Source organism: Eretmochelys imbricata, chromosome 9, assembly GCF_965152235.1.
Source record: "Eretmochelys imbricata isolate rEreImb1 chromosome 9, rEreImb1.hap1, whole genome shotgun sequence".
In the NCBI taxonomy this organism is placed as follows: domain Eukaryota; kingdom Metazoa; phylum Chordata; order Testudines; family Cheloniidae; genus Eretmochelys; species Eretmochelys imbricata.
In genome coordinates, this window is record NC_135580.1 from 7,461,085 (window position 1) to 7,476,106 (window position 15,022).

The 15,022-nt window shown below is 60.7% G+C and overlaps 1 protein-coding gene across 1 annotated transcript; it reads left to right on the plus strand.

Annotated features, from left to right (window-relative positions):
- Nucleotides 1-355: 355 nt before the first annotated feature.
- CHRND (cholinergic receptor nicotinic delta subunit) lies at nucleotides 356-10,779 on the plus strand. The gene is made up of 12 exons (XM_077826849.1): nucleotides 356-407; nucleotides 2,685-2,830; nucleotides 3,355-3,399; nucleotides 4,152-4,261; nucleotides 4,745-4,900; nucleotides 6,342-6,463; nucleotides 6,808-7,008; nucleotides 7,796-7,907; nucleotides 8,200-8,314; nucleotides 9,046-9,256; nucleotides 9,861-9,979; nucleotides 10,597-10,779. The coding sequence occupies exons 1-12, from the start codon at nucleotides 356-358 to the stop codon at nucleotides 10,777-10,779; spliced, it is 1,572 nt and encodes a 523-aa protein (XP_077682975.1).
- Nucleotides 10,780-15,022: the final 4,243 nt, after the last annotated feature.

Genomic DNA, 15,022 nt, shown 5'->3' on the forward strand with positions numbered 1-15,022 from the left:
TGCGGGGCCTCCCCTCCCTCCGCAGTGTCACACGAGGGGCCAGGGTCCACTCCGTGAGCTGCCGGGTACCCAGCGCTGGGGCCAGGACAGGTGTGCTCTGCCCCCCAGCCACCCCTTCCTGCCCAGCACATACCACAAGCAAACCAAGTCCCTGCTCCTGGCATGGGGGAGGATGTTGGGGGGCGTGGGAATGGATTGAGCTGTTGCTATTTTCTTCCCATGTCTCCCTCCCACCCCCACCTGTCGCTGTCCATCCACATTCCCAGCTCGGGCTTCCGGCCTTCGCCACAGACCCAGGAGCCAGCAAGGGGCTGGCAGGGAGCAAGGCACGGCCGGGCACCAGCACCCACGGAACATGGAGAGGCCGGCCCTGCGGCTCGCTCTGCTCTGGGCCGTCACCCTGTCGGGTAAGGACGCGGGGTTGCCAGTGAAACAACCCCCCGCACCCCCCCCGCACCCCCCTATTCTGTTTCCCATGGGGAGAACTGATGCTGCGGGCACCAATCTCAGGGGTCAGGGTGGGAGCTCGGGACGGGGGCCTGACCGAGGCCAAGCCAGGAGGGGCACTGGGGTGATGGTTCTGGAGTGACTCCACCCCATTGAGCCCCCCCTCCCCCCGGCTGTTTTGCTTTGGCCAGGTCTCCAGCCCCTGCCAGGGAGAGAGCACCAGGCTGGGATCCTGCTGCCCGTCCATGCTGCGCTGACAGCACCCCCTCCCCACCCACACAGCAGGCCCCCGGGTATCGCTGCCCCTGCCCCCTGGAGCCCACCTGCCCCTCTGCCCACAGGCAGCCGGACAGGAATGACTCATCCCCTGCTCCAGAGCAGAATGCTCCTGAATTCCCCCCCGGCCCGGCCCCAGCGACGGGCTCACCAAACCCACCCACTCAGAACAGGCTCAGGGCCGGGGGATGGATGTGGAGGGGCGTGTGTGTGTTCACGCATTCATGCATGTGTGTGCGCACCCGGGTGTGGGGGTCAATCCTCTCCTAGGAAGATCCCATCCAGCTTCCCAGCCTGGCCTGAGGAGCTGGCACCTGGCAGTCAACAGGAGTCAAGTGCCTAAATCCCCTAGGGGCGCTGAGCCGGGGAGCGCAGCAAGCATGGGGCTCTGGTAGTGGAGCGACTGGTTATTCCCTCAGCAGCAAGCCCCAGAAGGTGGGCCACGGCCATGCAGTGCCCTGTTCTAGGCTCCCAGCAGCCCAGTAAGACCCTCACATGTGGGCAGTGCCCATCTCACCCCTCCAAGCCATTTCCTCTGCCCTCCAGGCCTCTCTGCTGCAGCCTGGTCCATCCAGGGTAGGGCTTCTCTCCAAGTGGAAGGGGGGGGGCTGGGAAGTGCATGCAGTGGGTGGAGGGTGTAACAATGCTGGCTTTGGTGGGACCCTTCTGAGAGTATCAGTTCAGGACAAATTGCTTAGAGCACGGCAGTTACAGCCCAAGGCTGGGGTTTCTCCACTTCTAAGGCAAACCAAACCAGCCAAATAGAGAGGACTTTGGTTTTATCCCACTGGCTAACCATAAGCCATACAAGCAATTCCCTTAGACACTCCAGTTTCCCAGTATCCCCACCAGTGCCACTCGTTATGGGGATGAAATAGTTATGAAAACCAATACCCCAGTAAAAGAAAAAAGGTTCCCTCGATCCCAAAGGATCGAGCCCCAGACCCAGGTCAATATACAAATCAGATCTTACCACAAATCACGCTGTTGCCAATCCTTTAGAATCTAAAATCTAAAGGTTTATTCATAAAAGGAAAGAAATATAGATGAGAGCTAGAATTGGTTAAATGGAATCAATGACATACAGTAATGGCCAAGTTCTTGGTTCAGGCTTGTAGCAGTGATAGAATAAACTGCAGGCTCAAATCAAGTCTCTGGAGAACATCCACAGCTGGGACAGGTCATCAGTCCTTCATTCAGAGCTTCAGTTTGTAGCAAGGTTCCTCCAGAGGTCAGAAGCAGGACTGAAGACAAAATGGAGGCGTTTTCAGGGCCTTTTATATTCTCTGCCTGTGGAAGGGCCCCTTTTGCTCTTACTGTGGAAAATCACAGCAGCAAGATGGAGTTTGGAGTCACATGGGCAAGTCACATGTTTATGCATGACTGAGTTCTTTACAGGCCAACACCGTTGTTTGCATGTTAGTTTGAACGTTCCCAGGAAAGCTCAGATGTGGATTGGCATTTCTCAAAGTTCACTGTCAGTTAAAAGAAAAGGAGGACTTGTGGCACCTTAGAGACTAATAAATTTGTTAGTCTCTAAGGTGCCACAAGTCCTCCTGTTCTTATTGTCAGCTAAGTGTTTCTTGACTGGGCACTTACTGAGAATAGTCCTTTCTTAAGAAGCTGACCAAATGCTTCACTGAGGCTACTTAGAATCAAAACACAGTGAGATACAAGTACTGTACATAGCCAATATTCACAACTTCAAGTACACACACAGACAGCATAATCCCAACCCGCAAATCGTAACCTTCCCACAGACACCTCACACGACAGCCTTGGTACAATATTTGCGGCAAATACATGACAGCCGTTGCAACACCGATCCACACGGTCACCGTTTATGCCAATCACGTCACAGAGGGGTCTCACCTCTGCTCCTTCCTGCCTGCTCAGACTCAGCGAGTCCCGCTCCCCTGGAGTCGTGGGCTCAGCCCTGTGCTTGCGCCCATGTCCCGCAGGCGGCCTGGCTGTGAACCAGGAGGAGCGGCTCATGAACTACCTCTTTGTGGAGAAGGGCTACAACAAGGAGCTGCGGCCCGTCACCTCCAGGGACGAGAGCGTCAACGTGGACCTGGGCCTGACGCTCTCCAACCTCGTCTCTCTGGTGAGCTTGGCAGGCACCTCGGGGGGCCTTTCACCACTCGGCTCGCCGGATCCCGGGCCTGCCCTGGCCGGTGGAGATCCTTTGGGCCCCTCTGGCTCGGGTGCGTCCTGAGCCCTGCGGGTCATTGGTCGGGAGGGGCTGATTGCACCTGCATGGCTGCGTTGGAGGTAGCCCGGGGGAGAACACAGCGGCGGTCCACAAGGGCTGAAGTTCACCACGGCTTTCTGGCCCTCCAGGAGCTCAGCATGGCCTCTCTTTAAGGCCGGAGACTCGTCACGGCCCTCACCCTGCCTTGGAGAGAGAACAGAGCCAGTTACTGAGCCCCTGGCCAAGCCCCTTCCAGGCCCAAGGCCCCTCAGCTCAGCAGGAGTTAGCCTGGGTTCAGATCTCAAGGCTCCTTGGGTTTGCGTCGGCCCCACACGTGACACAAACATGCCTTTCCCAAGCAACTGTTGACCCCGCTGGTGCCAATCAGCAGGGCTGGGGCCCACTCTGTGTCTCATTTCTGCTTGGTGTCCTTCCAGAAAGAGGCCGACGAGACCCTCACCACCAGCGTGTGGCTTGATCACGTAAGTCGGCCCCCTGTTGGGTTCTGAGTCCCCGGCGCCCAGCCACTTGGGGAGGGATTTCTCTGGGTGGGCCCCCAGTGCTGAAAGCCAACCAGCCGACCGGTGCTCAGTGTGTGTCACGTGATGCCTCCTCTTGCCGTGCCCCCTGGCACTAAGACCCGGCGTTGCGGCACCCTGCCTCAGTTTCCCTTTTAGGAACTCTGGTCAGTTCCCGCTGTGGAGGTGACAGCCCTCCAGCCATGCCACATTAGTGAGTTCCTCCCCTTCCAGAGGATCCCAGTCTAGCTGTGAATGGTCTGTTCCCTTCAAAGATCCCTCGCCCATCTCCTCTGGGCCAGCAGCAAAGTCCTTCCAAGTAAAGCAGAACTTCACCAAACAGCGCTCTTTCTTCTCAGGGGAGCAGGCCCCAGGGCTGCTCCCTGGCCACCTCTAGAGAGCTCGGACTACAAACAAAACAAAACCCTCTATCCCGCCCCCATCCCATCGCAGGGAGCGCCAGCCTCCAGGGACACGCAACGGGACCTTGGGGCTCAGGGTACCTTCTCCACTGCAATGCTACCACTAGTGCCCACGTCTGGTGCTGCTCCCTGCCCTTTATTCCATCACGGTGGGCAGCTGGGCCAGGCTCTGTTCCTTGGCCTCTCCTCAGAGCCTGCCGGCCTGGGAACGGGAGATTCGGAGCAGGCGGGAGTGTGGGAGGGGGTCCCAGCCGCTGGGTGGAGGCTCCATCCTGGAAGCTTGATTTCCTGCAGAGCTGGACAGATTACAGGCTGCAGTGGAACACGTCGGAGTTCGGTGGCCTGAAGATCCTTCGCCTGCCCCCAGACATGCTGTGGCTGCCCGAGATCGTCTTGGAGAACAAGTGAGTCCTGGCCTGGCTTTTCCCAGAGGACCCAGCCCACAGCACTGTCTTCGGGCACTTGGCAAGATCGTCACAGTCCCGCGGCTGGCAGAGCGAGGGCTCGGAGCGGGGCTCCCTCGCCTTGCGTCTGCCCACAAGGTGCCTCTGAGCCGTGGGGGCTGCGCCCAGCCCAGATCTGGGGTGGTTCCAAGTGCGTCGGGGAATCTGGCAGCGGGTGCCCAGCACCCGGAACTCCAATCCCAAGCCACAGCAGGTGCCATCGCCCTGGGGACAGCTGTGTCCGTGCTGGGGCACCCAGAACTCCCATCACAGATCCCACCCCGCAGCGCAGGGGTGAAAGGTCCCCTTGGGCTTTCCCACACACTGGTCCCGGCCCATTACTCCTAGGGACACAGGGTTTTCTGCACTAGCCTAGAGCTCGTCAGGGCTCCCCCAGCCATGCTGAGCTCCCCGTCAGCCCCGCTCATGTCTCTGTTTGCGCAGCAACGACGGCTTCTTCCAGATCGCCTACTACTGCAACTTGCTGATCTACGACTCCGGCTTCGTATACTGGCTGCCGCCCGCCATCTTCCACAGCCCCTGCCCCATCAACGTCAACTTCTTCCCCTTCGACTGGCAGAACTGCAGCCTCAAGTTCAGGTGAGGACCTCACCCCGCTCGCTGCAGCGCAGCCCCGTGTACCAGTGCGGCCTCGGGCGGGACGCACTGCAAGCGTCAGTTCAGGGCGAATCGCTTCAAGCGGGGCAGTCACAGCCCAAGGCTGGGGTTCCTTTACTATTAAGACACCAAACCCGCCAAACAGAGAGGACTTTGGTTTTACCCCACTGGCTAACCATAAGACACACAAGCAATTCCCTGAGACACTCCAGTTTCCCAGTATCCCCACCAGTGCCACTCCTTATGGGGACGAATGGTTATGAAAACCAACACCCCAGTAAAAGAGAAAAGGTTCCCTCGATCCCAAAGGACCAAGCCCCAGACCCGGGTCAATATACAAATCAGATCTTACCCACAAATCACGCTCTTGCCAATCCTTTAGAATCTAAAGTCTAAAGGTTTATTCATAAAAGGAAAAAGCTAGAGATGAGAGCTAGAATGGGTTAACTGGAATCAATGACATACAGTGATGGCCAAGTTCTTGGTTCACGCTTGTAGTAGTGATAGAATAAACTGCAGGTTCAAATCAAGTCTCTGGAGAACATTCCCAGCGGGGACGGGTCATTCAGTCCTTTGTTCAGAGCTTCAGTATAGCCAAGTCCCTCCAGAGGTAAGAAGCAGGATTGAAGACAAGATGGAGATGATGCAGCTGCCTTTTATAGTCATTTTGCCATGTGGCTTGTGCTTCCTTTGTCCCAAACACAAGCTGCCCAGCCATGGCTTGAAAGCCTCAGAGCTCTGTCCATAGGCAGGTCCCTGCAGGCCTTGCTGAGTCACAAGGCATGTCTGCCTTCTCTCATTGGGCCAGCTGTAGAGTTGATGGTCCTCAGTGGGCCATCAAGCAGGCTAGGCAGTGCTGATGCCAAATTGTCTGGGGTGTCACCCAGAAGCATAGCCCAGGTTTGAACTACAGTCAGTATCGAGCCAATACCTGTAATTCTAAATACAAAAATGATACCTGCATACAGACAGCATAATCATAACCAGCAAATCATAACCTTCTCCTAGACACCTTATCTGACCTTCTTTGGCCAAGATTTGGTGCCACTACAGGACCTTGGTTGCAACAATGATCTATACAGTCACAGTTCATATTAATAACGTCACACCCCACCGGCTGGAGGCCCAGCCCAGCCCCAGTGCCCACCACCAGGCCAGGCCCAAAGAGCCAGAGCCCTTTGAAGTCAATGGAAAGATGCCCATCAAAGTTGCCCTGGCACTGTATCCTGGGCCAGATCTACCACCCACTGGGGCTTTGGATCAGCTTCCCCATGACAACTGGGGCAGCCATTGAGTGCCAGACCTCGGCCGGAGCGCACCACTCATGGGGAGCCCCCATCCTCGCTGGCAGCATGAGGCACGGGGGAGTGGGGTGGAGCAAGGGGGGGGCAAGCCGCCACTCACCCGTCCTTGTCGGGCCCAGCTCGCTCCGCTACAACGCCAAGGAGATCACCATGAACCTGAAGCAGGAACCTGATCCTGACAGAACGCTCAACAAAAGCTACCTGGTGGAATGGATCACCATCGACCTGGAGGCCTTCACGGGTAAAGCACGTTCCCGCCTCCTCCCGCTGGGCAGAGCCAGGGGCTGGCATGGCAGCTTCCGGTGACCTCAGTAGTTTGCCCGGGGCAGGGCACTGCCCTGGAGGAGGCGGCTTTATCCTGAGGCTGTCTCCTCATGGGAGGAAACAAGGGGGCTCCAGGGGCAGAGAGGTCTCCCCAAGGTGGAGAGGGTAGAGCATGGGCCATCAGGGCACTGAGACACCGGGATCAAAAGGCATGGCAGGGCCAGTCCCATGTCCCAGGGTGCCGTGTGGGGATGTTGGGGGCCGTGAGGGCCAGTGGGGCCCCAGCAATACACCTCCTCTCTGCCCACCCTGCTCCCACAGAGAATGGTGAGTGGGAGATCATCCACAAACCCGCCCGCAAGAACATCGACAGGAGCGTCTCGCCCGAGAGCAGCAAGTACCAGGACATCACCTTCTACCTCATCATCAAGCGCAAGCCGCTCTTCTACATCATCAACATCGTCCTGCCCTGCATCCTCATCGCCTTCATGGCCATCTTCGTCTTCTACCTGCCGGCCGAAAGTGAGTGCGGGGTCCCACATCCCACCCCCAGGGAGTGCAGGCCTCCCCCATCCCAACCCCCAGGGAGCATGGGGTCCTCACCCCCCAGGGAGTACAGAGCTCCCACATCCCACCTCCAGGGAATGCAGGGTCCTCACCCGCCCCCGGGGAGTACAGGGACCCCCATCCGACCCCCAGTGAGACCCCCACCCCAAGGGAGTACAGGGTCCCCCATCTCACCTCCTGTGAGTACAGGGCCCCCCCCCCCCGAGTGAGTATGGGGACCACCATCCCACCCCCAGTGAGTGCAGGATCCCCACCCCAAGGGAGTACAGGGTTGCTCCTACAGTGAGTACACAGACCCCCCCAACACACCCCGACTGAGTGCAGGATCCTGACCCCCGCACAGTGAATACTGGGTCTCCCCCAACCATGAGTACCCAGCTGGGCAGGGAGAGCCTTCCACCCCCCGATACTGACAGTGAGGATTTGGCGAGGCCAAGCCCCACACATGCTGAGCCACCTGCCCCCGTTTGTGCCTTCGGGCTCAGGTTCCTCCCCAGTGGAGCTGCTGTTCCCTTGGCCAGAGCTCCCCCAGGAAGGTGGCTGGAAACGCACAGGCCTGCGTTGTGTCAGGTAGGGATCAGAGCTGGCATCCCGGGTGTCATGGGGTTCGTGAGCCGGGAGCAGTTCCTCAGGGTGGGGGGGGGGGCTCCATCTCCTTGGATCCCCTCTTTCCCTAGGGGTCTTCCCACTGGGCTGAGGGGGAGTAGAGGGGGTGTTACTCTGAGCTCTGTCTGTTCTCCAGGTGGGGAGAAGATGACTCTGGCTATCTCCGTCCTGCTGGCCCAGTCCGTCTTCCTGCTGCTGATCTCCCAGCGCCTGCCAGCCACCTCCCTCGCCATCCCCCTCATTGGCAAGTGAGTCTCCATGGGTTGCCCCACGTGCCCCGCTGGCCCGCTCTGCTTGCTGGGGATGCTGGGACGGGGATGCTGGGTGTCCCGTGGCTGGTGGAGGTGGCTGGTCCCTGCTGGGAAGGTCTCGGAGTGTTTCCCCCAGCAGCGGACGCACTCACAGCGAAGGAGACCCCTTGCGTCGTCGCTGGTCCATGGGGCTCCTACAGAGCCCCCCTCTGGCAGGGGGCCCAGGCCCTGCTGTCTCCAGGAGGGAAGCCAGGCTGCCCCCACTGGGAGCTGGTGTCTGCCCCTGCAGGTACCTGCTCTTCATCATGCTGCTGGTGACCGCGGTGGTGGGGACCTGCGTGATCGTGCTGAACATCCACTTCCGGACACCCAGCACCCACGTCATGTCCAGCTGGGTCAAAGAGGTGAGCGGGGGAGCTGGGCACAGGGGCCTCTGGCTAGGCTTAGTGCCCAGGAGGGCGGACGCCCAGCTACCTCCATCAGCCCATCACCCCGTCTCCGTGCCCCTATGCCTTCCGGGGACTGGCTGCTCCCTCGGCTCGTGCCGGGGCCCCTGGAGCCCAACCACCATCTCTGGCTGCAGCTCCAGAATCCGCTAGCATGATCCCCGGGCCTGGGAGCGAGGGGCATGGGAAAGGCCTGGGCACCGCACAAATCAGCCAGCCCCACTGGCACTGTGCAGACCAAGCGGCGGGCACCGGGGCAGATTCACATCAGGGCAGAGGCCCACGCCCCCCGGGAGTCACGTTCCCCGGGCATCCTGCGTTCAACCCTGGCAGTGCCCACAGCTGCTGAGTAATGCTGCCACCCAGTGGCATGAGAGTTCCCATGCACCTCCAGTACAGTGGCTCTCTCCAGCTAGGCCTGGCCAGCACCAGCCCCTTCTCTCTAGGCGTCACCCCGGCCCCCCAGGGCCTGGCGCAGGGGCACCCCACCTGGCCCTCAGCCCAGCTAGGGGAGACAGGTCAGCCCAGCTCCTGAAGGCTTGGCCCAGGGGAGAGCGGCTGCCCGGGAGCGCCCCCCAAAGGCCGGGCTGCAGTCACGCACCTGCGGGAGGCTGGGGAGCGTCGAGCCGGCTCTGGAGCCCCCCGCTGCCCCGAGACGCACCCAGCACCGGCCTCTCCCCTGTCCCCAGCTCTTCCTGGAGACGCTGCCCTGCCTGCTGCACATGTCCAGGCCGGCGGAGAGCAAGCCGGGGCCCCGCGCCAGCCTGCTCATCCGGCGGAGCAGCTCCGTGGGCTACATGGCCAAGGCGGAGGAGTACTTCGCCGTCAAGTCCCGCAGCGAGCTCATGTTTGAGAAGCAGTCGGAGCGGCACGGGCTGGCCAGCCGCGTCACCCCCTCCCGTGAGCGCCCCGCGGCCGGGGGACGGGGTGGGTGCCACGGGGCTCTCCCAGCGGGCCCGGTGGCTCCTTTAGTGCCCGGGGGAACGGCAGGTCCCGGCAGGCTGAGGCCTCGAGAGAACTGGGCTGTACAGCCCAGGGCGGCAGGCACCCACAGAGCACAGAAGGGAGGGCTCCACGCGTCCCAGGCTGGGAGCTCAGCCCACGCCCCACACCCAAGGGCAAGACCCTGCCCACTCCCTGAACCGCAGAACGGGACCCGGCTGCCCCTCCCCGGCATGGGATCCAGTCCTACCCCCTCAACCGAGTCCTGGATGGGACCCCAGCTACCCCAAACCCGATGCCCAAGGACAGGAACCTGGCCCTCCCCCCCGCCCCCGGGCCCTGGGACAGGACCTCGGCCCCACTGAGCCCGCGCCCCAGAATGGGACCCCTGCCTCATGCCAGGACCCTGGCCCTGATCCCTGAGCCCTGCACCCTGGGATGGGACCCTGGAGCCCCACCCCCTGAGCCCCATGTCCCAGGTCAGGACCCTGGCCCCACACATGAAGCCAGCAAACTGGTGCCATCCCTCACAGCATCTCCTTTCCTCCCTGCCCGCTGGCAGGGCCCAGGCCCCTGGGCATGGCCGACATTCAAGAGCAGCTGTACAGCGAGGTGAAGCCGGCCATCGACGGCGCCAACTTCATCATCAAGCACACGCGGGACAAGAATGACTACAACGAGGTGGGTGTGCCCGGGCAGGCAGCAGCCCAGAGCTGCCAGGAGGGGCTTGGGTAGAGCCCAGCCCCGGGGTGTTGAGTGGGAACGGCCCCAGGGCTGCCTCACTGGCCAGTCCCAGCAACGCCCTCCCAGTCAGACCCACACAGCAAGATGGAGGTGCCTGTTGGGGGCCAGAACACCCCCAGTTGCCACAGTGGGTTCTAACTGGCCCCTTGCTGGCAACCTCATCCGGGCACAAGAGACTAAGTGGGACAGAAAGCCTGAACTCCCCTCCCTTCAGGCTAGGGTGAGTTCTGTTGGTGGATGCCGGGGGATCAGGGTGCCAGGGGAGCGGGGTGCCAGGGGGAGCAGAGTTCCATGGGAAGGGGTGTGCTGGGGGTGCAGGGTACCACAGGGAGTGTCGTGTTGGGGAAGTGGGGTGCCAAGGGGAGCAGGGTGCCGGGGGAGCCTAGGCTGTCTCTGCTGTGTGGATAGGGGGCTCCTGGCCATGGCACGTTCACCAGCCCCAGACTCACCCCAGTTAACAAGCTCTGCCCCCCCTTCACGTGCTGTGCCCCACCACTGTCTGTTTCTGCCCCGCTCTGTGTCCCATCCCCGCCCCTGGTGTCCCCCCGCCCCAGGAGAAGGATAACTGGAACCGCGTTGCCCGGACGGTTGACCGCCTCTGCCTCTTCCTGGTGACCCCGGTGGTGATCCTTGGGACCCTGGGGATCTTTCTGATGGGAATCTACAACGAACCCCCCGAGCTGCCCTTCGCTGGGGACCCCTTCGACTACAGGATGGAGCACAGACACTTCGTCTAGGGGCCACGGCTACCTGCCCCTGCTGGGCTGCACCGCCGCCCCGCCCTCTGCCCGCGGGGTGCCAGGCCCCTCCCCGGGGCTTTGGCGTGTCGGTGACCTTGGCTGCTCTTGTCTCATTCCTGGCGCTTGAATAAACTCCACGGTTCTCAGCCAGCGGCTGCAGGGAGTGCATGGTGGGGAGTCGCCATCCCAAGCCCGGACCAGTCTCCCCTCCCACTGGCCCCCACCCCGGCCAGCCTCCCCTCCCACTGGCCAGCACCCTACGCTAGGCCCTGTCTCCCCGTCTCTCCTCCCCTCCCACTGGCCAGCACCCCACGCTAGGCCCTGTCTCCCCGTCTCTCCTCCCCTCCCCTCCCCTCCCCCTGGCCAGCACCCCACACTAGGTCCTGTTGCCCCATCTCCCCTCTCCTCCACTCCCACTGGCCAGCACCCCATGCTAGGCCCTGTATCCCCATTTCCCCTCCCACTGGGCGGTGGATAACACCTGTGTAACCTCACTGGGAAAGGCACATAGGGAAATTAGTGGATTCTGAGCAGCTGGGAAGTAGGTGGGAAGAAGGCGAAGCTGGTGCCATGTGACCAGCCAGCAAGTGCTACAGGCCACAGGGTGAGCTGATCATGGGCAGGGTCAGACTCAGGGACATGTTTGATTATTGGCAGTTCCAAGCCCCAGGGCTACCAGCCCTTCCCTCAGATGTGAGGGAGCCCCGGCCCTTCCGGGGGACAATTCCCAGCCAGATTCATCCCCCAGTCGGGGTGTGACAACGCTCCCAGCCCTGCCCTGGGGACAATTCCCAGCTGGTTGGATCCATCCCCCGGTCAGGGCAACTCTGCCTCTGTAACGATGCTGGCTTTGGTGGGACACAACGGAGAGTGCCAATTCAGGACACATTGCTTAAAGCAGGGCAGTTACAGCCCAAGGCTGGGGTTTTTCCACCTCTAAGGCAAACCAAACCAGCCAGACAGAGAGGACTTTGGTCTCACCCCACTGGCTAACCACAAGTCACACAAGCAATTCCCTTAGACACTCCAGTTTCCCAGTATTCCCACCAGTGCCACTCGTTATGGGGATGAATAGTTATGAAAACCAATGCCCCAGTAAAAGAAAAAAGGTTCCCTCGATCCTAAAGGACCAAGCCCCAGACCCGGGTTAATATACAAATCAGATCTTACCCACAAACCACGCTGTTGCCAATCCTTCAGAATCTACAATCTAAAGGTTTATTCATAAAAGGAAAAAGCTAGAGATGAGAGCGAGAATGGGTTAACTGGAATCAATGACATACAGTGATGGCCAAGTTCTTGGTGCAGGCTTGTAGCAGTGATGGAATAAGCTGCAGGCTCAAATCAAGCCTCTGGAGAACATCCCCAGCTGGGATGGGTCATTCAGTCCTTTGTTCAGAGCTTCAGTGTAGCAAAGTCCCTTCAGAGGTCAGAAGCAGGATAGAAGACAAGATGGAGGAGCTGCAGCAGGTCTTTATAGTCTCTTGCCATGTGGTCTCTGCTTTCTTTGTCCCAAAGACAAGCTACCCAGCACATGGCCTGGAAAAACCTCAGAGCTCTGTCCCTAGGCAGATCCCTGCACACCTTGCTGAGTCCCAAGGCGTGTCTGCCTTCTTGCAATGGGTCAGTTGTGTAGCTGATGGTCCTTAATGGCCATCCAGCAGGCTAGGCAGAGCTGACACCAACTTGTCTGGGGTGTCCCCCAGAAGCATAGCACAAGTTCGCAATATAGACAGTATCGAGCCAATACCTGTAATTCTAAATACAAAAATGATACCTGCATACAGACAGCATAATCCTAACCAGCAAACCATAACCTTGTCTTAGACACCTTATTTGACCCCCTTTATACAAGATTTGGTGCCACCACAGGACCTTGATTGCAACAATGTTCTATACGGTCCCAGTTCATGTCAATAACGTCACAGCCCCCTCTCGGGCTTTGTACCCTTCCGTTCCATGCAGTCTTCCCATGCCCTCCACCTGGGCACTCAGCCTGTCCCAGCTGACCTAGACTCTGGGCACTTGAGCCCTTCTTTGCAGATCAGCCCCTGCTGGTTTGTCTCACCCTTCTCTGGCCTCTGGCTGCTGGGGAGCACCCAGAACTGAATGCAGCAGCCCACCAGGGTTGACCCAGAGCCGGGTCTGCAGGTACGCGTGTGGGGCACCATGGCACCTACATAGACATTGGATCCTAGGCAGGGATCAAACCCAGCACCTTTGGCAGCAAGGCCCTCGATTCCGCATGGGGAGTTGCTGTTCCAGCCAAGGGGTGGCCTCATGGGGGCGGATGCCGTGTGTTCCCAGTAGCCCCACCCTGCTCCAGGGGGAAACGGTCCCTCCCCTCTCCCCCCCACCATTGGTGCCTTTCCCCAGGGCACACCAGACATGGGTGCTCACCCGGCCTCCCTGCGCTGCACTTAGCAGCCCAGGGACAAGGGGAGGCCACGGGGGGGAGGGGGTGTCTCGTTATCACAGCAGTGACCCGCACAGGGCAGGAGGGTGCTGGGCATGGCTGCCCCGAGCTGTCCTGTGAGGAGATGGTGCAGGTGGAAGGTGCCATGCAGACAATGCTGGAGCCTGAGATCTCTCCAGGGAGCAGGGCCAGCTTCCCACAGCAGCCCCTGCCAACCTGCCCCGCCCTCTGGGGCCCATTCAGTCCATGGCCTCCCCGCTGACACTGCCCAGATGGGGGGCAGTTAGCGTTGATTGCCACTCGCCCACCAGTCATGGGGCTGAGACCCACAAACTCATTCCACGCTGCGGCCACCCAGCCGCCTTGGGGTAGGGAGAATGATGGACGCCCCTCCTTCCCGAGCCAGGCAGTGCCCTGCTAAGCCCAGCCTCCCATCACCCCTGCACCATCCTCCCAAGGAGCCAGGGCTGGATGGGACCCCTGAGCAGAGACCCCCCCTGGGGGCCCCAGCACTAAACCGGCAGGATCGGTGCCCTCTCTCCAGGGCCCTGCGTACCAAGCCTGGGCCTGGCTGGCGGAAGCCCCTTGGCCCCCTAGAGCCTGGCGTCAGGCCCAGCCCTGACCTCACTTGCCCACTGGCGTGGGGCAGATACAGGGCACTAGGGCCTGCAATGGGGAATGCCGGGGAGCCCCCTGAGCCAGGCTGGGGCCTGCCTATGGGTATTATTAACTCAGGCTCCCTGGCCAGTGGGTCAGTGGGTCAGGTGGAAGCAGGTGGGGGTGGGCAGTGTGCAGGAGGGAGGCTGGGGGGGTGAGGCAGCAGCAGGTGAAGGGGGGGGCAGTGCAGGGGAGACAGGCCGGGGGGGGGGGAGGGGGCATCAGATGGGATATGCCAGGAATCCCATTTCTCAGGACAGCTGATGCTGCTCGCGTCGCCCACATTGAGGGCTCAGGCAAGCCTGGTATGTGACCCCCAGACAGGCTGGTCACCCCTCCCCTCCCCCAGGACAGCTGGGGCTGGTGCTCATCCCTCAGACGCCAGCCCAGCCCCCAGCACTCCCAGCCCTGAAGAGAAGTCTCTCCCTAGCCCTGTTCCAGGCTGACATGGTCCTGTACTGCTAGGGGTGTGAGGAAGCCTCTCCCCAGCCCGATACACAGGTGCTGGCTAGAACATCAGTTGCAATCTCTCACCTGGTGCAAGCCTCTCCAGGCAGCTGGGCTGGGCTGCATCCCAGCCTTTGTGCAGACCAGAGCTAGTTAACCCCGGAGCTCCTGGATCAAACACACAGCGAAAGCTCCAGGCGGTGTCGAGTGTCCTGAGTGGTGGGAAACTGGGATCGGACCTCACGTCACCTGCAGGGCCCAATCCATTTCCCCGGACTGGGCTGGTGCATCAGCAGCAACTGAGCTGTCAATGCAGAGCCATCTGCAGGGCCGAATCCTTCCCTGGCCTGGGCTGCGCCAACCTTCTCCGTGGGCAGCGGGAGAGCGAGGGCAGCATTTGGCCTGTGGGGGATGGGAGCCCACCGTAACACGAGCAGCTTGGAAGCTGGGCAGACCCACCCGGGGGGGCCACTCAGCAGCGTCAGCTGCCCTTAGAGACACTCATGAAACCAGTGTCCCCAACTGCACACTGCCCAGGCAGAGGGAGTGCCATGGGCATTACCCAGGCCCACACTCTGCCCCCATTACACTCTGCCAGTGTGTCGGGTCCTGGGCATTGGAATCAGAAACCTTTGTGTGGCTAGCATGCCCCCAGCGGGGGGTGGGAGGCCCTGGTGTGATTTCCCTGTTCCATGCCCCAGATGCGGGGGTGATAAAGGT

Bases quoted from the DNA above. Each gene is read 5' to 3' on its own strand.
- CHRND (XM_077826849.1), top strand. From the start codon at position 356: ATGGAGAGGCCGGCCCTGCGGCTCGCTCTGCTCTGGGCCGTCACCCTG. The intron at 3,400-4,151 runs GTAAGTCGGCCC...GATTTCCTGCAG, and splicing joins CCAGCGTGTGGCTTGATCAC to AGCTGGACAGATTACAGGCT. The intron at 8,315-9,045 runs GTGAGCGGGGGA...CCCTGTCCCCAG, and splicing joins TGTCCAGCTGGGTCAAAGAG to CTCTTCCTGGAGACGCTGCC.